This window comes from Schistocerca serialis, chromosome 6 (assembly GCF_023864345.2).
Source record: "Schistocerca serialis cubense isolate TAMUIC-IGC-003099 chromosome 6, iqSchSeri2.2, whole genome shotgun sequence".
Lineage (NCBI taxonomy): Eukaryota > Metazoa > Arthropoda > Insecta > Orthoptera > Acrididae > Schistocerca > Schistocerca serialis.
In genome coordinates, this window is record NC_064643.1 from 350,942,494 (window position 1) to 350,967,454 (window position 24,961).

The 24,961-nt window shown below is 38.8% G+C and overlaps 1 protein-coding gene across 1 annotated transcript in view; it reads right to left on the bottom strand.

Annotated features, from left to right (window-relative positions):
- Positions 1-682: 682 nt before the first annotated feature.
- Positions 683-24,961, bottom strand: part of LOC126484866 (uncharacterized) — a 33,837-nt gene continuing 9,558 nt past the window's right edge. The window contains exon 2 of the mRNA XM_050108463.1: positions 683-874. Within this exon, the coding sequence (XP_049964420.1) occupies positions 683-874 (192 nt within the window). The remainder of the gene's footprint in view (positions 875-24,961) is intronic.

Here is a 24,961-nt window from a genome sequence, read left to right on the forward strand (position 1 = left end):
TTGCCCACCAAGAGCATCAAATATGCTGAGCGCCTCCACCGAAGCAAAAGTCACACTATTCCTAAGGCCATCTTTACCGAGTTCATGGTGGTTACTATGACTCAGGAGCAATTCCTTTCCAATGACAGAAATAAAGCACGTCTCATTAGCTTGCTTATTTCGAGGCTTGAAGATGAAGGCTTCTCAGCAAAGGAAGCTAATGAAGACGCAGACCACCTAATTGTTGCCACAGCGCTTGAGGTATCACAGGAACATGAGAAGGTTGTGGTTGTTGGTGCGGATACGGACGTTCTCATCATGCTCAATGCCCTACCCACACCATCAGCAAATATATATTTCTTAAAACCTGGAAGAGGAAAGATCTCATCAGAAGTTTTTGGTTCGAGCAGTTTCAAACTGGCAAACAACATCAGAAGGCCACTCATATTTCTGCACGCCATAAGTGGATGTGACACAACTTCAGCACTCTTCGGTCAGGGCAAGGAGAAGGTGGTCAATCTAATGGTTAAGAATAAATGTCTTCTGGGATATTTGAAACCTTTCTGAAAGCATGAGACTGAAGCTGAAGCTATTGTCGAAGCTGTCCTCCGATTTTTAACAACCCTCTATGGAGGTACGTGAGGAGACACTTTAGACAAATTGCGATTTGACCTGTTTTCCAAAGCGATTGTGAAATCCAGATTCACCCTAGCATCCTTACCACCAACGTCAGAAGTAGCTCTCCAGCATTGCTTGAGGACCTACTTCCAAGTACAAATGTGGATAGGACACCAGATGGATCCCTCATCTGGGGATGGCAGGCTTCAGAGTTTGGTGTTGCCCCCGTTCCTACCTCCAAAAAACCAGCTCCACAGTCTCTTCTCTCAAAAATTTCCTGCAAATGCAACAAGGGTTGAGCAGGTAGTTGTTGGTGTCGGAAGGCTGGTACAAAGTGTTCATTAATTTGTGTCGACTGCAAGGGGAACTCATGCACTAACTCCCTCCAACCAGATGTTGACGAAGACCTGGACTATATATATGGGGCAACGAAAAGTACCAACTTTGAGGAGCCGAGCTCATAAATTACAGACTTTGAGGAGCAGAGTGGTGCAATGACAGTCAAACGTCGACGTATGTTGAATTTGTGTACATACCTACTGTCACCCCTTTCGTCTCATATATTTATGTAAAATTTTCTTATTACGAAGAATAACAACCACTACTTAATTTCTAGGAGTGTCTCTCTCTTCCTGCCTCCTTTATATCAGTTGAATGGGTATCACTATATTATATCGAGGGTTAAGAACGGAGACCACGTATCTGACAAAGACAAATTTTACAGGGGAGCTAAAAAAACATAACTTTTTAATAAAAATTTTGATTGCTATGTTTTTTTATTTACAGCATAATCATTTCTTACTCTCAGGTTGTGCATTGTCTTTTTTGCATCATTTTGTTGTAAATATATTTTTTCACTTACAAGTTCTTTTGAGCCAGGACTTTTTGACATCTGTCAGAAAAGAGGTCTCAGTTCTTAACCCTCGATGTATGAAAAACTTTTTAATATAATTTTTCAAGCTTTACATAATTTTAGTATTTTATTCTATTACTATATTAAATGAGTACAAGACAATGTGTTGCTATAGTTTGAAACACGTATGTTGTGTGGCGGCGATGGCGAGGCATTGCAGAGTCTCTGACCAGAGAGCCATTTATCGTGGCTAGTCTGCGCTTGACCGCGCGAGAGTTGCGAGCGGTACTCTGTCAGTAGTAGTCGTGCAGTACAGTTGCGAGCAGTAGTCAGTGGGCAGTCTGTGAGCAGGGCAGTCTGTCAGTAGCAGTAGGGCAGAGCAGTATGTCGGTAGTAGCAGCCCAGTACAGTGGTATGTGAGGAGTCGGCGGGCGTCGACATGGCACTCTGGTCAAGATTCAGGATGAGGTATATTATTTTTAAATGCGCTCCGCTAATAATGTAAATTAACTGTAATTAATTTGTGCAACAATCGCCCCAATAATAATTTTGATTTCAAAGCAATATTTTTAACAAAAGAACTATTTAATTGAACGAACGATTTCCTTCCATTTCCTTTAAAGAAAAGTTTCAGTTAAATTTCAAAAAAAAAAAAATATTACTTGCGATGCAGTTTCTCCAAGCCGTGGCCAACAATAAGAGCAGAAATTTGACATGCAGTTTCAATGAGGTAAGAAATTAATTATGATTTTTTGCACAGGGCCAAAGACCAATATTTTGGTTTAATTGAGTTTACATTGTCACTGAAGTCTCATTAGCATTGAATTGTTTTTCATTATTTTCGTGACAGCTTACACCTTGAGTCAGATTGCGATTCTCATTTTTATTGCCATTAAATTTAATTGCTAGGGAGGTTACGCTTGGCTCCATTTCTATTAAAATAATATCTTTAAAATTTCGGTGGGGAGGTTACACTTGGCGACACCCAGTCCAGGATCGTATTTCGTTGAGAGTCTTTTGAAAAACAGTCAGATATCTGCTCTTTTTTGCTTAGATATAATTAGGATTTGGCGCAACGCTTTTACTAATTTTGTGACTTTCTTTCTACAGGTCAACGGCAATTCGTTGCTCTGTTGTATTTGTGTGTTGTTTTTGCATTGTGCTTATTTGTTTTGTGAATAATTGTGACTATTGCAAAAATGCTGCGAAAGACTGTGAATAGTGTATCGCGAGGTATTATGAATGAAATTACCGACTCAAACAACTTTACCGATAGGACTTGTGACATGCAGTGTCTTGATGACAATCCTGCGTTCACTGACAATCAGTGCATTCCAACCAATAATGATGACTTTTACCTTAATAATGAACAAACGAACTCAATTGTCTCTTCTGTTAATTTGACGACAATTGATGACGCGGGACACTCAATTGTAATGAGCGCTGCCCAGCTTAACACAACCGGTTTACTAAATTCATGTGACGAACAGACAAATTTGTCTAATGAAAATGGACAGTGTTCTGAAAGTACGACGGATCCATTTAATTCAGAAATAATGACCGACAGTGTACATTCGACTGACAAACCTTTTTGTAAATCTCAAAATGACCAAATGGTTACAGAAAGTGAGATAATTCCAGATCCACCACTAAACAGCACAGATAATAGAGTAGATAATGTTACATTGGGTCAAATTATGGCAATATTGCTACAAAATAGTAAAAAACTAGACAATACTGATGAAAAATTCGAACAACTTAGTGAACAGAACAAACAGCTAAATGATAAATTAGACAACAGTTCCAGACAGCTAAATGATAAATTAGACAACAGTTCCAGACAGCTTAGTGAACAAATTAGAGACGATGCCTCACAGTGTCATGACACTAAAGAACAGTTGCACGAGGAAATTGAGGTTAGTTCAAGAAAAAGTAGCGAAGAAATTAAGTCTGTTGCGCAAGAATTAAGGGAAATGCAAAAAGCCGCAACAGAAACACTTAGAGCGGAAATTAGTACAGTCGCTAAACAATGCTCTGAAAAAGCTACACAATTACGCGACGAGTTTAAAGCAATGACGGCAGAACTTTCTCGCACAATGGATGAAAAGATAGACGCGAAATTCGACCAACAGAACTCTCAAATTGACGAACGCTTTAATCTTCACATACAAAACAGTGATACGCGTTTCCGCAAATTTATTCAGGATCAAAATAAAGTCCAACGTCAAGTCATGGAAACAATCACTGCTCAAAGACAAGAAGACAAACGTAAAATGTTTGCGAAGGCAAAAACGTATGTAGACAATAATATTACTACAGTGTCCGACAAAATTAATACCATCGAACAGTTGAACGCGGAATTACATGATGAAATTTCTGATCTTCAATCAAAAACAGATACACATACAGTAGATATTCAAACAGTTACAGACAGATTCGAACAATTAGAACTAACACAGGATTGCGATGTCATTAAAGCTGATGTTAAAAAACTGAGCGAAACTACACGTAAGTTGCAAAAACAGATTAATGCGTCTGATTCTAAAACCGATGATCAGGTAAAAATACTGACTGAAAAATGTGATGAATTGGCCAGTCGTATTGACGTTATTGAAAGTAATAATGATAATAAATCAGACGATACTGCACTGGTTTCATTTAATCAAACACCAGAATTTCAAAATTTACAGCAAACAATTAATGAGATCGATTCATCTAACAACACCATACGTAGAAAATTGTCAAGCTTACAGCAAGAGGTAACAGAGATAAAAAATATTTCAGTTAATAACACATCACAGCAGACGCCACTTTACGAACATTTGTCAGACTTACGCAGTGCGTATAATTTGAGCAATTTACAGCAACTACGCGACTTAAAATCCGAAAATCCACGCGACTTAAAATCTGAAAAGCTACGCAACTTGAAATCCGAAATGACACAGACGAACAGATTCACACACAAACCTGAACGTGTTATCAAATTCAGTGACGAGAACGTTGATTATAAGCAATTTGCATTTGTAAGAAAATGTAAGGAATTTAATAATGGCAGAACACAGATACACGATTTGCACTGTATACGACAATTTATTTTTGTACTTTCACCGCTATTACCTGTAATGGAGAAACTAACTTTGAACCTGAGGCGACAATTTGCTATTGTATTTTTATCAGCATTACCTATTATGCAGAAACTGGAATTAGCAAGAATACAGCGATTTACTTTTGGAATTTTACCGCTATTGCTTGCAACGCAAAAGCTAAAATTTATTTGCAGTGCGTAAAAAACCTCAGGGGATTCATTACGCTTTAATGAATATGTGCCGTAGCGTGCATAGGGCCCCGAGCTGTAGTAGTGCTGTTTCATCTTTAGTTTTCTGCACTGCTGCTTTCTCTTCTACTATCCTTTATATCTATCAAAACAGCTCTTTAACTATTGCTTTATGTAGAATTAAGAGAAATGACTAAAGAAAACCCGATATGACAAATTTTTACCGAAAGTAACAATTTTCATTAGGCACTCCAGAACTACCACGAGAATATTAATAACAGGTAAAAATCGTAATCATCAGTATGTGTAAAATTAACAGCAAACGCATTTTTTGGTAACAATAAACGTTTTTCACTACAACAGCATGAAAGTCAGCCGCTTAGCATACCTAACCAACAATGCAGTCTACAAGGTCAACCAAACTTTAATGTTTCGCCGCGTGCACGTATAGTCCCAGATCCAACAAATAGTAACGCACGGCAGCAAAGGAAACAACTACGTATAGAAAACACAGTATTTCAATTCCTATCGCAATGCACCGTATAGGAATGACTATTACGACAGACGTAAGAGTAATGAACACAATTTTCAGCGTACATTTAATAACAGTCTATCTTATCAGCAGCAAGAACATTAGCAACAACAAATAATCATGAATGAACCAGGCAATATGTGTCATATATAGCGTAACACGTCAGTAAGAAATAACAGAGCAGTTCAAATAGTCGAAATGCCACAGCATCCTCCCGTAAATAATAGCACGTACGACAAAATTTGACCAGACACAGTACAGGTTGCATATTCCAGTAACGTAAGCAATAATTTAGACACGCAGAATCTTGTTCACGAAAATGTTATTAATTTTGACGCCATCCGACACACGTTTGCATTAAAGACAGAATCACGACGTACGTAGACGATATTCTTATGCAGAAGCTAACTGGTCTGAACACAATATGATTCTTGAACGACTGTTACAAACTTTCCATGCACAAGGACTCACAGTTAATCTTAGTAAATCGCAATTTGGCCAAACTTCTATAAAATTTCTTGGACACGTCATTTCAGCAGAAGGCATTGCGCCTGATCCGGAAGAACTTCAAGCTCTACGTGACATTACTATTCCTACGACAAAAAAACAATTACGCAGTTTTTTGGGCTTAATTAACTTTTTTCGTAAATTTATCCATCACTCTGCTTTTTTAGACACACCCAGATTATGCCAATTAACAGGTAAAAACACTATTTGGTCTTGGGATAAGCAAGCACATTCTGAATTTGTGAACCTGAAACGTGCTTTGTTAAATGCTCCACTTTTGTCGCACCCAGATCTTACTAGAAATTTTTCCATTGCCACTGACAGTTCCAACACCGCTTTAGGCGTACATATTTTCCAGGAAATTGAAGAAGAAGGTTCAATAGTAATTAAAAACATCGCATTTGCAAGTCGCATTTTGTCACCTGCTGAACGAAATTATTCCGTTACGGAACTGGAAACATTATGTGTTGTATGGGCTTTCACGAGATTTAGGCACTTTCTTTATGGCAGACATACCACCATCTACACAGACCACAGAGCGATACAATTCTTAATTTCGGCTAAATTCACACACGATAGATTAAGTAGATGGAAACTTTATTTACAAGAATTTAATTTTACGATTGTCCACATTCCCGGCACACAAAATGTTATAACAGATGCACTATCGCGTTCTCTGAGCAACAATCAGCAAGACGTAGCAACCAACTTCTGCAAAGCAAATTTCAGTGTCATGTACATTCAACAAGTAGCATTTGAAAATTTTATTTCGTCGTCATTACAGGACATAGCACAAGAACAAAATAAAGACAACATGTGGAAAGAAATTAAACACCTTTGGCAAGATAGGACTAATGTTACGATTAGAAACCATTACACTGTAAGCAATGACATTCTGTTTCGCCGCTCTCATCCTGACAGCAACAATTGGTTATTATGCATTCCTGACGAACTGGTTAACAAATTAATCTGGTACACTCATTTAAGTTACGCACATTACGGAGCACGAAAATGTTTTCTTATACTGAGACAGAACTGTTATTTTACCAACATGGAGAAACGTATACGACGAGTTTTAGCGTCTTGTAAAATTTGCCAGAAAGCTAAGTCAGACACCACTTCACATATTACTCCATTATATCCCATTATATCTGTTAAATTAAGACATATAGCCGCAGTAGACATTTTTGGTCCAATTCCGAGAACTAACAGAGGTTTTTGCTACATATTTGTCGCTGTTGAGCTCACTTCAAAATTTGTTACCTTCACTCCGTTACGCAAAGCTACTGCTAAAACTGTTTCGAAAGCATTTGTAAAACATTTTCTATTTCATGTAGGGCATGTGATGAAAGTAATTTCTGACAATGGATCACAATTTCGTTCTGCTACATGGACACGTATGTTACGAGCTGGAAACATTCCTCCGATTTATATATCCAAGTACCATGCTTCTTCGAACCCCTGTGAAAGATTAATGAAAGAAATTGGTAAACTGTGTAGAATATACTGCCACAAAAGACATATTGATTGGGACACACACATATTCTCATTCCAAGATGTAATTAATTCCATTCCAAATGAATCCACTATGCTATCTCCGTCTGTTATTCTGAAAAACGTTGAACCACCAAACAAAATTAAAGAATTAGTAAACTTCACTAAATGTCGTCGCCTACGTCACCATGAAATAATTAACATTGCGCTGAACAACATCAAACGTGCCGCAGAGCGCCGGAGAAGACAGCAAAAACAGGTTTGTACACGCCGCGACTTTCACGTTGGACAGAAGATATTAGTGCGTACACACTATTTATCCAGCAGAATAAAAGGTAAGTGCAGTAAATTTGAACTTCTATACGCAGGACCATATCGGATTCACAGCATTCCTCATCCCAATGTGGTACACGTCGAAACTTTGAGAACCAGAAAATCGAAAGGCAACCACCATTGGTCAAATATTAAACCGTTTATTGAATGAAACTACTTTATGATGTAACATGGTATGATGCCATTTACTAATCTTTATGACCACTTATGCAATTATATTCACATGACTAATTACTGATGATTATCGTATTTTTCTTGGCAAGTGCCCGGCAAGGTAAGGTTAGCAGGTCGCTTTTCTTGTCGTTACACATCAGACCGTGCACATTTTCCATTTTTTTGTGTGTATGATTGTATTCCAGTTTTGTTTGTATGCACTGTGAAATAGTTAAGGTATAACACACCAGTTGGTTTTGACATTCTTTTTGCCCTATGACATCTCAAGATCGTGACTGTTTTACGTTTTTTGCTGCTGCATTGTATTATTCTGTGTACATTTTTGCATCTGAACACTGTCAATGTCTTTGACATATTACGTTTTCTGTCATGTTATGCTGTATGGTTAATTATGTCACCATAAACCAGTCATTATTTAGTGGGTATATGATTTAAACGCAAGACATTAATTTTTGTTCATCAATTTCAGAAAGAAATGATGCGTGTAAGAAATAAATTCAACAGAAATGGGAATTTCACCTATGGAATAAACGAAAGAAGATGTAATAACTTCATGAGGAAGAGTAAATGGATCAGGATTAACAAGCATTAACAAGAATATACTATACTCATCGTAGAATAGCAGTCTTAACTGATTTTTTCTTTCAGAATACAAGGTGATTGATGCAGGCTGTCAGACAGAACTACACATCTTAGTTTTAGTGATGAAATATGCTAGAGATAAGGAATAGTTGTGGAATGAGTAATGAAGTGATTTTTTTGCAGATGATAATGAATGCTGATGAGTAATGATGAAGAATATGCTGCTATGAATAATGAAGTTTTTCTTTACAGGTGATGATCATAATGGAGTTTTTGATGAAATGGATAATGAAGTTTCCTTTGCAGATGAGGATAATGTTGAAGTTATATTTAGGCAATGTAGTTATTTAAGTATTTGTTGCAGTTCGTTTTGACAGCAAGTGTTATATTGCACAGTATAATGACTGGAGGTTTTGGAAAGGACAGCTATGGAACACATTTTTATACACATTTCACTACCTGTTAATTCGAAGTTCACTACTTTTCAGCATAAAATGCATTTCTCTTTTCAGCTTAATAATCCATTTTTATATATTTTTTGCAGGAGAAATTATTTATGAGGTTAATGTGCTATAAGCAGTTGTTCATTAAATCTATGAATGTGGTTACATATACTCTACTTGTTTCATCATCTTGCCACAGCTGACTTATGATGAATGACGTTACACATTTTTCATTCATACCAATAACCCAGAAGCAAATTCCTCTCTCTTGCTTTCCCCTATAATTACCCTAAGCAATGAATTGCTAACAAAAAAAAAATGTATTACCAGTCCCAAATAATGTTACTAGTTTAAGAGAATTCTGAATAATACTGATCAGCTCTGAATAGTATGTCACTTCAGTAATAACTTCTTAATGATACAAAAAAATATATATATATATATATAAAATAATGCTTTGTAACAAGCAAATAACTGCCACTGTTTATTGTAATGAGACTACTTATAATGCCCATGATTATTAATGCTATGACTGTAATTAACTGATTTTTAATCATGACTTCTTAATGGTGTGTATCACCAGTTTCAAATAATGCTACTCATTTAAGAAAGTTCTGAATAATACTGAATGATGAACAATGTTTTATACTATCAATACTTACTGGCCACTGAGCGCCAATAATTAATCTAATTAAATGAATTATGACCTTTCATGTTTTGGTAACTGGCCAATGAGTGCCAATAATTAATGTCATTAAATGAATTATGTTATTAATTATGCCATTAATTAGCTCTTGTTTTCAATGTTGACTTTTCATGTTTTGGTAAATGGCCAATGAGTGCCAATAATTTGTATCACTTAATGTATTATGTTAATGCTAGGCCAATAATTGACTCTCCTTTTCAATTAAGACTTCTGATGAACATTATTCTGTCATACTAAATATGCTTTGTAACTGGCCAAGGACTGCCACTGTTTATTGTAATACGATTACCCATTATGTCAATAATTTAATTTTATGAACATTATTCTGTAATACTACATACTTGGTACATAAATGTTCAATAACTGGGCTATGAATGCCGCAAACTACTATTGTAATTCTCAATGAAGCCTATTATGTGACTTAATGTCCTTCACCTTATGAGCTAACTACCCTGAATTATTGCAATATCCATTTGTCCTGTCCATCCTCATGATCATGGAGCACTATATTTGGTTTTTGCACTAATTCTACGTTGGTGTGCCTTGTAAGAGCGTGGTGTTGACACGACATGCTGTCCACCACCGTGAGCGATGAAGACGTTATTATGGTCCCACTGTTTGGTGTACCTGATGTACTGCTAAAATGATAACAGGAAATATTACTACGACAGTTCAGTGTCTTGGCTACGCTGATAAATTGTGATGGGAAAAGAACTTCAAATTGTGTCACTTGGTGTTGTACTTGTGTGTAAAGATATGGACTTTCAGAACAGCTGTGTGCAATCTAAAGTGCTACAACCATGATGCAATCCTTCCCTTTCCTATCCTAATAGTGAAGATCATTTTTTTGGCTAACATCATTTATGTTCATGGGATATACATTTTTTTCGATTTGCTGAACTCCAGTGCGAGTACACTTATGTCACTTGTCGACATGATTTTTTTTTGCCATTATGTTTATTTGTTGTGAAAATGCTAAAGACATTTTTTCGATTTGTTCTGAAGTACAGTATATGTGCACTCTTGTCTTTTATATTGTATATACATTTTTATTTTGATGATATGTTCTGAACTACAGTGCATGTGCACTTATGTTATGTGTTAATATGTTTTCTACTGAACTTCAGTGCCTGTGCACTTTTCTCATTTTTCAATATGATTTGTACTCATTCTGTATGTTCAATACTTCAGTGCATATGCACTTATGTCATTTGTTACTCATTGTATATACATTTCATCATTAGCTGGTATGTTCTCAACTGCAGTGCATGTGCACTCATGTCACTTGTCAACATGATTTTTTGCCATTCTGTTTATTTGTTCTGAAAATGCTAAAGAATTTTTTCAATGCGTGTGCACTTTGTTATCTGTCAAATAATTTGTATATACATTTTTCTGATTTGCGAATATGTTTTGTACTCATATCTTGTTTTTGTCTGAAATGTTTTGTACTCGGTGCATGTGCACAACATTTAATTCATGTATCTAAATATTCTGTAAATTGTACAAGTTGATTAATTAAAGAAAAAATTTTGCCGCACTTGGCAAGTCCAAATGACTCACCATCGCTGCCCAATTTTTGCCCCCCCCCCCCCCAGTGGAGGATTATGAAACACGTATGTTGTGTAGCGGCGATGGCAAGGCATTGCAGAGTCTCTGACCAGAGAGCCATTTATCGTGGCTAGTCTGTGCTTGACCGCGCGAGAGTTGCGAGCGGTACTCTGTCAGTAGTCGTCGTGCAGTACAGTTGCGAGCAGTAGTCAGTGGGCAGCCTGTGAGCAGGGCAGTCTGTCAGTAGCAGTAGGGCAGAGCAGTATGTCAGTAGTAGCAGCCCAGTACAGTGGTGTGTGAGGAGTCGGCGGGCGTCGACATGGCACTCTGGTCAAGATTCAGGATGAGGTATATTATTTTTAAATGCGCTCAGCTAATAATGTAAATTAACTGTAATTAATTTGTGCAACAATCGCCCCAATAATAATTTTGATTTCAAACCAATATCTTTAACAAAAGAACTATTTAATTGAACGAACGATTTCCTTCCATTTCCTTTAAAGAAAAGTTTCAGTTAAATTTCAAAAAAAAAAAAAATATAACTTGCGATGCAGTTCCTCCAAGCCGTGGCCAACAATAAGAGCAGAAATTTGACATGCAGTTTCAATGAGGTAAGAAATTAATTATGATCTTTTGCACAGGGCCAAAGACCGATATTTTGGTTTAATTGAGTTTACATTGTCACTGAAGTCTCATTAGCATTGAATTGTTTTTCATTATTTTCGTGACAGCTTACACCTTGAGTCAGATTGCGATTCTCATTTTTATTGTCATTAAATTTAATTGCTAGGGAGGTTACGCTTGGCTCCATTTCTATTAAAATAGTATCTTTCAAATTTCGGTGGGGAGGTTACAAGTTCTGTATTTAATAGAGTGTACATAAGAATTACTGAAGAACTACATTTGAAATTGTCTTCATTGATGATGAGAAATGGTCCAACTTTAATGAGGAGCTGTACACGAATGGGTGGGCCAATAAATTCACTTTTGGTTTCATAGAATACAGAATATATCTCTCCACATCTTTTTATGAACATTATTGATAGGTGGATTAGTTTCAACGATATTAACAAAAAACAGAGGTTAAAATGAAACTTTTTCATGAAAATGTAAAATTGGTTCAACTATGAAGAGCACTAGTATGAAAACGAGTGGTCCAAAAAATATGCAGATGGCCTCGTTCGATGCAGACAATCATGCCCTACATTTTTTAATTGTACTGTGTTTTCGATATTGTGAGTAATTTACGAGATATAATCCCAAATCGAAAAATACCCCTTTTTCGGGTACATTTTTGCCCTTCACCACTTTTCCACAACTCCGCTGAGGGGGAAAACCTGGGATAGTCACACTGGGACAGAAACGAAACCATTAGAACTATAAAACCTTTTGTAGCAATTATTTCCTATTTGAATGCTAATTCTACTGGACTAATGCCTCTCAGTAATATATGCATGTGTAGTGTGGTACCTAGAGAAGCTCAACAGTCATTTTTATTTACATTCTGGATTAAATAAAATTTATTTATATTTGGAAAGGATATGATATAGAATATGCTATCTGGCTTTAAAATCTAAAATCATAAAAAAGATACAAGTTAAAATGTGGCGGAATAGAGTGAAAAACGACCATCTTTGTCAAATTAATATTCGTGGTTTTACTGACGTCCTTCAGTTGTCACTTTCCTCGTCACTTCCTCCTCATTGTAAATGTATTGGTGCAAATAATTGTCTATTTTACACCGGTAATGAATTTATTTATATTATTTGTTAACGTTAATCTGTCTCATATTAACAATTTAACAAGTGGAAAAGTGGGTGAGTATTGTATAAACCCCAGGACGCGCAGTTAAATTTTCATAAATTTCTGAGGTACTATCTTATGCACCAACCAGTTATATTATTTTATCCGTATTTTCAGAAAATAAGAATATTTATTTAGTGTAATTTATTCATTTGCTTGTTTGTTGGGGGTATACATTTCGTTTGGCACTCAAAAATATTTAATAATGTTACCTAGGGACACAAAGAAAATCTATGTCATGCATACATATAACGATAAAGCTGTCATCAAGCTGAAAAGTAGTTAGAACTCCACAGTAATTTTCTAGCCGATGACACGTTGCTTTCTGCGACTTCTCAACTCATTTATCTAGTCTGATGTAACCGGCCCTGTAGTTTAACAGGGAATACGAGTCATAATTCGACCTCGCATTACTGTTGTTGTTGTGGTCTTCAGTCCTGAGACTGGTTTGATGCAGCTCTCCAAGCTACTCTATCTTGTGCAAGCTTCTTCATCTCCCAGTACCTACTGCAGCCTACATCCTTCTGAATCTGCTTAGTGTATTCATCTCTTGGTCTCCCTCTACGATTTTTTCCCTCCACGCTGCCCATTCAATACTAAATAGATGATCCCTCGATGTCTCAGAACATGTCCTACCAACCGATCCCTTCCTCTAGTAAAGTTGTGCCACAAGCTCCTCATCTCCCCATTTCTATTCAATACCTGCTCATTAGTTATATGATCTACCCATCTAATCTTCAGCATTCTTCTGTAGCACCACATTTCGAAAGCTTCTGTTCTGTTCTTATCTAAGCTAATTATCGTCCACGTTTCACTTCCATACATGGCTACACTCCATACAAATACTTTCAGAAACGACTTCCCGACATTTAAATCTACAAAGAACTTTTTCTTCTTCAGAAACTCTTTCCTTGTCATTGCCAGTATACATTTTATATCCTCTCTACTTCGACCATCATCAGTTATTTTGCTCCCCAAATAGCAAAACTCCTTTACTACTTTAAGTCTCTCATTTCCTAATCTAATTCCCTCGGCATCACCCGACTTAAATCGACTACATTCCATTATCTTCGTTTTGCTTTTGTTGATGTTCATCTTATACCCTCCTTTCAGGACACTGTCCATTCCGTTCAACTGCTCTTCCAAGTCTTTTGTTGACTCTGACAGAATTACAATGTCATCGGCGAACCTCAAAGTTTTTATTTCTTCTCCATGGATTTTAATACCTACTCCGAACTTTTCTTTTGTTTCCTTTATTGCTTGCTTAATATACAGATTGAATAACATCGGGGATAGGCTACAATCCTGTCTCACTCCCTTCCCAAACTCTGCTTCCCTTTCATACCCCTCGACACTTATAACTGCCATCTGGTATCTGTACAAATTGTAAATAGCCTTTCGCTATCTGTATTTTACCCCTGCCACCTTCAGAATTTGAAAGGTAGTATTTCAATCAACATTGTCAAAAACTTTCTCTTAGTCTACAAATGCTAGAAACGTAGGTTTGCCTTTCCTTAATCTTTCTTATAAGTTAAGTCGTAGGGTCAGTATTGCCTCACGTATTCCAACATTTCTACGAAAACCAAACTGATCTTCCCCGAGGTCGGCTTTTATCAGTTTTTCCATTCGTCTGTATAGAATTCGCGTTAGTATTTTGCAGCTGTGACTTATTAAACTGATACGTCGGTAATTTTCACATCTGTCAACCCCTGCTTTCTTTGGGATTGGGATTATTATATTCTTCTTTATGTGTGAGGGTATTTCGCCTGTCTCATACATCTTGCTCACCAGATGGTAGAGTTTTGGCAGGACTGGCTCTCCCAAGGCTGTCAGTAGTTCTAATGGAATGTCGTCTACTCCGGGGGCCATGTTTCGACTCAGGTCTATCAGTGCTCTGTGAAACTCTTCACGCAATATCATATCTCCCATTTCATCTTCATCTACATCCTCTTCCGTTTCCATAATATTGTCCTCAAGTACATCGCCCTTGTATAGACCCTCTATATACTCCTTCCACCTTTCTGAATTCCCTTCTTTGCTTAGAACTGGTTTTCCATCAAAGCTCTTGATATTCATGCAAGTAGTTCTCCTTTCTCCAAAGGTCTCTTTAATTTTCCCGTAGGCAGTATCTATCTTCCCCTAGTGAGATAAGCCTCTACATCCTTACATTTGTCCTCTAGCCATCCCTGCTTAGCCATTTTGCACTTCCTGCCGATCTCATTTTTGAGACGTTTGTATTCCTTTTTGCCTGCTTCATTTACTGCATTTTTATATTTTCTCCTTTTATCAATTAAATTCAATATTTCTTCTGTTACCCAAGGGTTTCTACTAGGCTTCGTGTTTTTACCTAGTTGATCCTCTGCTGCCTTCACTACTTCATCCCTCAAAGCTACCCATTCTTCTTCAACTGTATTTCTTTCCCACATTCCTTTCAATTGTTCCCTTATGCTCTTCCTGAAACTCTGTACAATCTCTGGTTCGTTCAGTTTACATAGGTGCCATCTCCTTACATTCCCACCTTTCTGCAGTTTCTTCAGTTTTAATCTACAGTTTATAACCAATAGATTGCGGTCAGAGTCCTCCCCTGCCCCTGGAAATGTCTTACAATTTAAAACCTGGTTCCTAAATCTCTGTCTTAACATTATATAATCTATCTGATACCTTTTAGAATCTCCAGGGTTCTTCCATGTATACAACCTTATTTCATGATTCTTAAACCAAGTGTCAGCTATGCTCTGCGGAAAATTCTACCAGGCGACTTCCACTTTCATTTAATATCCCCAACCTACTATGTTTACCTGTCTCTCTTTTCGTACTCTTGAATTCCAGTCACCCATGATTATAAAATTTTCGTCTCCCTGCACCACCTGACTAATTTCTTTTTTCTCATCATACATTTCATCACTTTCTTCGTCATCTGCAGAGCTGGTTGGCATATAAACTTGCACTACTGTAGTAGGCGTGGGCTTCGTGTTTATCTTGGCCACAATAATGCGGTCACTATGCTGTTTGTAGTAGCTTACCCGTACTCATATTTTTTTATTCATTATTAAACCTACTCCTGCATTACCCCTATTTGATTTTGTATTTATAACCCTGTATTCACCTGACCAAAAGTCTTGTTCCCCCTGCCACCGAACATCACTAATTCCCACTACATCCAACTTTAACCTATCCATTTCCCTTTTTAAATTTTCTAACCTACCTGCCCGATTTAGGGATCTGACATTCCACGCTCCGATCCGTAGAACGCCAGTTTTCTTTCTCCCGATAACGACGTCCTCCTGAGTAGTCCCCGCCCGGAGATTCGAATGGGGGACTATTTTACCTCCGGAATATTTGACCCAAGAGGACGCCATCATCATTTAATCATACAGTAAAGCAGCATGCCCGCGGGAAAAATTACGGCTGTTGTTTCCTCTTTCTTTCAGTCGTTCGCAGTACCAGAACAGCAAGGCCATTTTGGTTTGTGTTACAAGGCCAGATAAGTTAATCATCCAGACTATTGCTCCTGCAACATTACTATCATTAACAAATTATTGTGTAACGTGAAAGAACCGTTACGTGTGAAAAAAGTCTTTGGGCCAATCTCAGATTGGTACTTGGGCCGTCGTGATTTGTAATCTGACACTTACCCTATGTCCCGCCGAGCAAATTGGAAATCATAATATTTACACTTTTATTAGGTATTGAAACAGCCCGTCGCACGTTAATAAAGTTAAAAACCCTTGTGAATTTTTCAAAATGAAATATTGAAAGTATTTTATAATAAGACTGAAGCACTTCACTGCAGACAGTTATTAGCAGAACGTCTGCTTTGAAAGGATAAGCTGGAGATAGGACGATAAGCTTAGGTTGGCAATGGTAAGGGAGCAGGAGAATTTGGGCTTGACAAGCCGTAACATCTTGCGCTATACCACTATGGTAGGCTTTTCTGTTCCTATCCAATTACACTTGCGATTTGCATCAGCTGTGTAAGCAGCTACTGTTTTTAACAATTTCTTATTCGTAAAGGTTCAAAATTCGTCGTTATATGATGAAGCAGTAATTCTACTGAGGTTAGGTGAATGCGACAAATGATCGACTATTCATTTCAGATTTAGATGGTCTCTAGAAAGGAGCCTTACATTAAGAAATTTCCACCTCTCCTTACTTAACTGAATTAGCTTTGGAGTTAATAATCTGTGCACAGAGTGATTAAGATGAAAAAACATTCCTTTTTTTTCGATGGTCTTTCAGGATTTTCGTTATATTTTTCCGGCGTCTCATTGCAGTTGGGAAGCTCTACACATCTATATACACTCCTGGAAATTGAAATAAGAACACAGTGAATTCATTGTCCCAGGAAGGGGAAACTTTATTGACACATTCCTGGGGTCAGGTACATCACATGATCACACTGACAGAACCACAGGCACATAGACACAGGCAACAGAGCATGCACAATGTCGGCACTAGTACAGTGTATATCCACCTTTCGCAGCAATGCAGGCTGCTATTCTCCCATGGAGACGATCGTAGAGATGCTGGATGTAGTCCTGTGGAACGGCTTGCCATGCCATTTCCACCTGGCGCCTCAGTTGGACCAGCGTTCGTGCTGGACGTGCAGACCGCGTGAGACGACGCTTCATCCAGTCCCAAACATGCTCAATGGGGGGCAGATCCGGAGATCTTGCTGGCCAGGGTAGTTGACTTACACCTTCTAGAGCACGTTGGGTGGCACGGGATACATGCGGACGTGCATTGTCCTGTTGGAAGAGCAAGTTCCCTTGCCCGTCTAGGAATGGTAGAACGATGGGTTCCATGACGGTTTGGATGTACCGTGCACTATTCAGTGTCCCCTCGACGATCACCAGTGGTGTACGGCCAGTGTAGGAGATCGCTCCCCACACCATGATGCCGGGTGTTGGCCCTGTGTGCCTCGGTCGTATGCAGTCCTGATTGTGGCGCTCACCTGCACGGCGCCAAACACGCATACGACCATCATTGGCACCAAGGCAGAAGCGACTCTCATCGCTGAAGACGACACGTCTCCATTCGTCCCTCCATTCACGCCTGTCGCGACACCACTGGAGGCGGGCTGCACGATGTTGGGGCGTGAGCGGAAGACGGCCTAACGGTGTGCGGGACCGTAGCCCAGCTTCATGGAGACGGTTGCGAATGGTCCTCGCCGATACCCCAGGAGCAACAGTGTCCGTAATTTGCTGGGAAGTGGCGGTGCGGTCCCCTACGGCACTGCGTAGGATCCTACGGTCTTGGCGTGCATCCGTGCGTCGCTGCGGTCCGGTCCCAGGTCGACGGGCACGTGCACCTTCCGCCGACCACTGGCGACAACATCGATGTACTGTGGAGACCTCACGCCCCACGTGTTGAGCAATTCGGCGGTACGTCCACCCGGCCTCCCGCATGCCCACTATACGCCCTCGCTCAAAGTCCGTCAACTGCACATACGGTTCACGTCCACGCTGTCGCGGCATGCTACCAGTGTTAAAGACTGCGATGGAGCTCCGTATGCCACGGCAAACTGGCTGACACTGACGGCGGCGGTGCACAAATGCTGCGCAGCTAGCGCCATTCGACGGCCAACACCGCGGTTCCTGGTGTGTCCGCTGTGCCGTGCGTGTGATCATTGCTTGTACAGCCCTCTCGCAGTGTCCGGAGCAAGTATGGTGGGTCTGACACACCGGTGTCAATGTGTTCTTTTTTCCATTTCCAGGAGTGTACATATTGTCTACATTTAGCAGTTGGATAGCATTTGCTGCAGCAGTCGACGTAGATATTTGCGTGATGCCCTCACTAGTTCACATATCCCTGTTAAGCGTTTAGGACTGCTGTGACAGTGGTGCAGCGTTACATAGGCTAGAACAGATGGCAAAATTTTCTTCACAGAGCGTCGACACCTCTCTCATCTCATTCTTCTCCCCTTGCCAGGCGCCGACGGAAAGTCGTATTGGTAGTCGGTTCCCCTTGTTCGTAGTAGTTAGTCAAATGAGTTACTACAAAGAGCGGAAAACTGTCACAACACGACCCACCATTTGAAGTGACTAATCTTTTCTAAAAGTATATTTGCTACATCTCTTTGTTTCTGGTGGTTGCTATTGCTATTGGTATTGGCCGCTATTGGCCGTCCAATACACAGACGGTTAATCCTGGTTGTGGAATGAGGCTGGAATTGTCGGACGATGATGTCCCATATTGCTCGACTGGAGACAGATCTGGTGATCGAGCAGGCCAAAGCAGCATGTCGACATTCAGTAGAGCACCTTGGGTTCTCGTTTTGGATAACACAGGCCGGAATGCTGTTCATGACTGGCGTACAGTTTTGCAGTCAAGGTTCGTGGGATGACCACATGAGTACTCGTGCTGTCATACGAAATCGCACCCCAGACGGCAATATCGCAGAAGGAACATCCAGCTTTTCGTACCCCTACTACACGGTCTCATTCTTACTGGTTGAGGAGCTGATAATGTCTCTAGACTAACATCAACTCACCTCGTTCAATCTCAAAGGGAAATACCGCTCTCGAAATTTTCAGTGTGTATTTAAAAAAAAAAAACATTATTTGCATTCTCATAATGACGCTACTGTGTTGTTTCAGCATTTTTTCCCTCAGTGTATGTGGAATAAAGGTAAATATTGCTCATGTGTTCCGTCTCGGTGACAAATCTTCCATTTTCATGACGCAGAGATTCAGCGAAACATAGAGGAAGTCAATACACCAGAAAATATGTTTGTGGTATTGCACATACGGACATAGAAAAATGGTGAATGTTCGCTGCGCTGATAGAATTAATTTTTAAACTTGTGAAAATATTTAAATATATTACGTGAATGCGGGATCAAGGACACGAGCGTGCGACGTTGCTTCCAAGCGATGCCATAACCTGAAAAGCTGCAACATATATTTAACTTATTAAAATGTAATTTCAGTGGTCGTTTAACCATTTCTGTCGTCGTTCCTATAAAATGTTGTGCTCTGTTGTCTCTATGTTGGTCATATGGTATCCTAACAACAATGCTATGTCACCTAAACCGTCGAGGACCGTTGCCTAGCAATTACTTCCGTATTCTCTCGGATACTAGAAGTGCCCATCCGAATTCGCTGTGTGAATTATTGCGTGAAAGGAGCTTCAGCTTTGATTCAAGTGTAGTAGAGTGAATATTGTGTTTCGAGAACAACTATCGAAACTTTTTAAAGTTCTTGAGGAGCTTTAGAAGCTTTGAACGAAGCCAACATCCAGCTTCAGAAACAAGGAGCATTGTACCTGAAAGAGGTATGAGCTATTCGCGTATCTGTGACTTATTTATTCACCTTTCGGGATCATCTGTAGATAGAATATCGTAGAAGCTTTTAATAGTCTGTGTACTTAGTGAAGAAATACTAGCAGGTTGAAGAATGTGGTAAAGCCTGATGTGATAACAGAACCTGATGTTATTAACAGTGTATAACGTGAAACAGCATTTTGTTTCAATTTTCATACAGATTCACATATTAAGTGCTTGCTTTTTCAGACATATTTCTATAATTTCTATTTGGCGTAGTTCATGCACTTTCATTTTGTATTCTCAAACTAATTTCTTAATTCCTCAATGGCAAACGTGTCAAGCGCATTGCCCTTTTCCACCCGTTTGCTTTGACCCATGACATCCTATGTGACGTCATGACTTTATGTTGAATTGGATGTAAGCGGACTGTTATTACAAGCTAACCTGTGGTTGTGTTACTTACTAGTGTAATCTGTGATGTCTGTAAAATATGCTGTTATTCAAAATACGTGTCGACATACGAGGGTTTGGTTTGGGTGGAACCTGAGACCACAAATTAAACTACCTTGCCGGCCGAAGTGGCCGTGCGGTTAAAGGCGCTGCAGTCTGGAACCGCGAGACCGCTACGGTCGCAGGTTCGAATCCTGCCTCGGGCATGGATGTTTGTGATGTCCTTAGGTTAATTAGGTTTAACTAGTTCTAAGTTCTAGGGGACTAATGACCTCAGCAGTTGAGTCCCATAGTGCTCAGAGCCATTTGAACCATTTTTGAAACTACCTTGGAGAAACCAGTAACGATTATATCTTTATTCTGTTTTCTGACAAATATTTGTCTGTTTCTTTCTGCATATCGCACGATTTCCCAGTGTAAGGCTTGGCAGGACCTTCTGAACATAAGATAAATTTTGTGAGAGGAACGCTTAGTGCTAATGATTATCATTTGATTCTTATAGTTATTTAGCTGTCATTTTAATGTGGGAAGTTCGTCAAGAGTGAGGTTAGCCGCAACGAAATTGCATTGCTGGTGGTAATGTTATTCATAATTTTTTTATTTACATATATTTGGCCGTTTCTCGAATGTGACTCTTTGACACGCTACGCTTGTGAAATCCACAGTTCCTAATAGGCTCAATTTGTTTTTACCGGCCGTTCACTCTCGCGCTACATATTTGTTGTTTTTTTTTGTGGTTCGTAGTATTTTTGTTTAGCTGAATTGGATCGAGGTTTTGGTATTTGTTGATGAATTATTTGTTTACGGTTTTTGAGCTATTTATTTCCGTCTGTAGTGTGATTCCAGTTTTTTGTACTTCTTTTGTTTCGGTTTATTCTAAAGGAATTTGTGTATATAATTTTTCGATTAAGTTGATGTTATGTGAATAGTGTTTTGTATTGTCCTCGGTTTAGGAATAGAGTTGACACGAAATATGATAGCAACTGTCCATGTGTATGTCTTTTTGTTCTCTTTAGTCTGGAGAAATTCATGTGCGTCACCCTTGCATAATGAGATTCGTGTGTGTGTGTGTGTGTGCGTGCGTGTGTGTGTGTGTGTGTGTGTGTGTGTGTGTGTGTGTGTGTGTGTGTGTGTGTGTGTTTTGGGGGGGGGGGGGGGTCTTTTATATACTTCGACGATACCATTTGTGTTTTTTTTATATTTTTGGGTTTATCATGGAAAAGTTCCTATGCGATATTTTTCGATTATGTCGTTTTGTGGAGCTGTGTGTGATATCGTTGTCTTCCTTTGAGCTACAGGCCAAGTGAAGAATTCGATTCCAGTTCTGCCATTTTTGCAGTTTTTCTGTTTATGTTAGACACTTTTGTAGGGGCTCTGATATCGCTGCCTGTTAAAGCTATATAGGTACAGCGTACGCTGCGATTAAATTTGTTTTTTTTTTATGTTTTCGTTTGCATCATTCCGGAAGAATGTGTGTGTGGCTATTTTCTAGTTATGTTGTTTTGTGGAGGTCTCTTGTACCAATGTCTTCATTTCATCTGTATTGGTCAAGCGAATTATTCGAATCCAATTTTGTGTTTACTATATATTTTCGTTCGGTTTCTTCTAGAGAAGTTCTTAAACGCTCTTAGGTTTAGTAACCTGTTTAGTATGTTCCCATCCACAACTCTCGCAGTCCTGCGATTGTCCCGATAATTTCATTTCATATGGTGATTCAAATAGTTCCCATGGTATTTTGTTTGTTAAGAAGTGCGTTATACAATTCACAACGGTATATTTTAACAGAAACGATCGACTTAGGTCTAGGATGAGGCCATCATCGCGTCCAAAAACCGTCTCAGCTGTTCGTCTGAGTTAATGGAATCGCAGTTATCAGATGTACATTGTTCCGTCATTGATGCTAGCTGTACATTCATAACATTACGTCCATTTAACCTCGACAACGTTTCTTTCCAACATTCGATTTATATAGATAATATCAATGATAGAGCTTTGTACATCTGCTAACTGCTGTTCGAATTAAACAAACGCATAGTAGAGATGGTTTTTGGACCCGATGATTTTCTGGCTCTAGACCGAAATCGATCTTCTGTAATAAAATATGCCGTTATTAGTTATTCAGGCGATTTCATCCTTTAGACACTGCTGTATATCTTTCAATAGCAAGGCATAATTATTTCGCCTGACATATATTTAAATTACTAAACATTTTAATGCAGTGTTTGTTTACCTATTTGATATCGACGTTGCTACAAAATAATGTGCTCTGTATTTTCTGGGATTGCTATTAGTGGGGTTGCTATTTAATGTTCATCACAGGGTATGGTAACAACAATGCTATGTCACCCAAACAGTCGATGACCGTTGCCTAGCAATTACTACCGTATTCTCTCGAGTACTAGAAGTGCCTATACGAAATCGTTCTGTGAGTTATTCAGTAAAAGAAGCTTCAGCTTTGATTCAAGTGGTGTAGCGTTGAAGTTGGTGTTTCAAGAACAACTAAGCAAACTTTTGAAAGTTCTTGCGGAGCCTTAGAAGCTTTGAAGTGAGCTAACGCCCAGCTTCAGAGGCGAGGTGCATTGCACCCGCAAGAGGTATGAGCCATTCACTTTAATGTGACCTATTCATTTACCATACAAAGCCATCTGCAATTAGAATATCGTACAAGCATTTAAATGACTGTAAATTTAGTGGATAAGTACTGGCAAGTTGAAGTTTTACGACAGACCGTGTTATGATTTCGGAACACGTAATTAGTACAGTGTAACATGTGAAAGATCACTTTGTCTTAATTTTTCATATAGGTTCATGAGACAGGTGCCTGACTTGTAGAGACGAACCACTTTACTGAGTTTCTGACGAGGTTCACTTACGATTGAAGTTCACTTACGATTGCCATACATTCACAGATTAATCACTTAGTTCCACAATGATAAGTGTCACCAACCTCCTTGCTTCTCAATTGTACATACATGTTGTCTGTGATCACTGCACAGTCGTGCTGCTGGAACTTTCTTCCGTCTGTTAAGAAGAAGACGCTTTGGAAACTAATGGCAGCGGTGTACAGTAACATTTAGTCCAGCTGGCTGTGTAACAAAAGAGTTTTGGTTTCCTGTTGCTTCAGAAAATTGAATTAATATCTTGGAATGTAGTTAGCTGTTAAATCCATTGGGAGCTGATTAGCTATTAAGGTTTTTTTATTATATACTGCTGGATACCTCCCAGTCGCAAAATACCGTTATTTTGTGGTACATACAATAATTTACGTAAAATTTTTCAGCACTGCTCATTTACCAATTCCTATCGACATTAATAAACAGTGTAGAGCTCTGCAGCTATTCGCGTAGCTGTTTAATGTTGTTCACAGGATATGCTAACACCGATGCTATGTTACCTAAACCGTAGAGAACCGTTGCCTAGCAATTACCTGCGTATTCACTTGAAATAACGAGACATTTTAAAGTTCTTGAGGACTTCTAGAAGCTTAGAACGAAGCGAAGTGCAATGTATCCGGGAGAGGTATGCACTACTGACTTAAATGTCTTCTGTTACTTACCGTATAGAATCAGATGCAGTTTGAATATAGTATAAGCTTCTAAATGACTGTATTTGTAACGGCGAAGTACTGGAACAGTTAAACATTACCACGTAGTGAGATATGACTTCGCGGAATGAAAAAAAAGAAAAAAACATTTCCATTCACATTCCAGTACATTGTTTCAATACGTCATTCAGCTACATTGGTTACGAGAGAGTGTGACTTAAAGGGACAGATCTCTTTGCTGAGGTTTTCACAGTTTTAGTTGCTGGAATCGTCTATTCTTTAACTTATTATTTAGTTTTACAACGAGAGTGGCGTCACCTACCTGGCACTAAATCTGTTATATTCTACCTTCTGTGAAGAAGAAGGCAATACGTAAACAAGTTCGAGCTGCGTGCAGTCATAATGAGTTGACATGGCACCATATCAAAAGTATTTTCTCTTTCTGTTACTCAAAGAATTTAAATTAATACCTTTGATCATCGTTAAATGTTAATTCCGTTGGAACTTTATAAGCTGTACTGGCGTTTTCTTCATTCAAATGTCGCTGGTTAAATTTCAATCGTCAATGTGGTTCTTACGTCGTACATGTCGTTGAATAGTTCACATGGCGCTGAGGAGTGATTCTAGGTTTAGTGCTGAACTTAGGTTGTTGATGACTCTGCCACAAAGAAGGAAAGGCGCAGCCCGGTGAGAATACATCTGGTATGATTTTTTTTTTCTTAGTAATTTAATTGAAAGCTTTGTTGCTTTGGTAAAAATAAAATTGGTTCTTTTTGTCGTGACAGAATAAATTACTATTAATCACACCAGATTTGTCGGAGAACAGCAGCAACATGTGTAATTGATCCAGC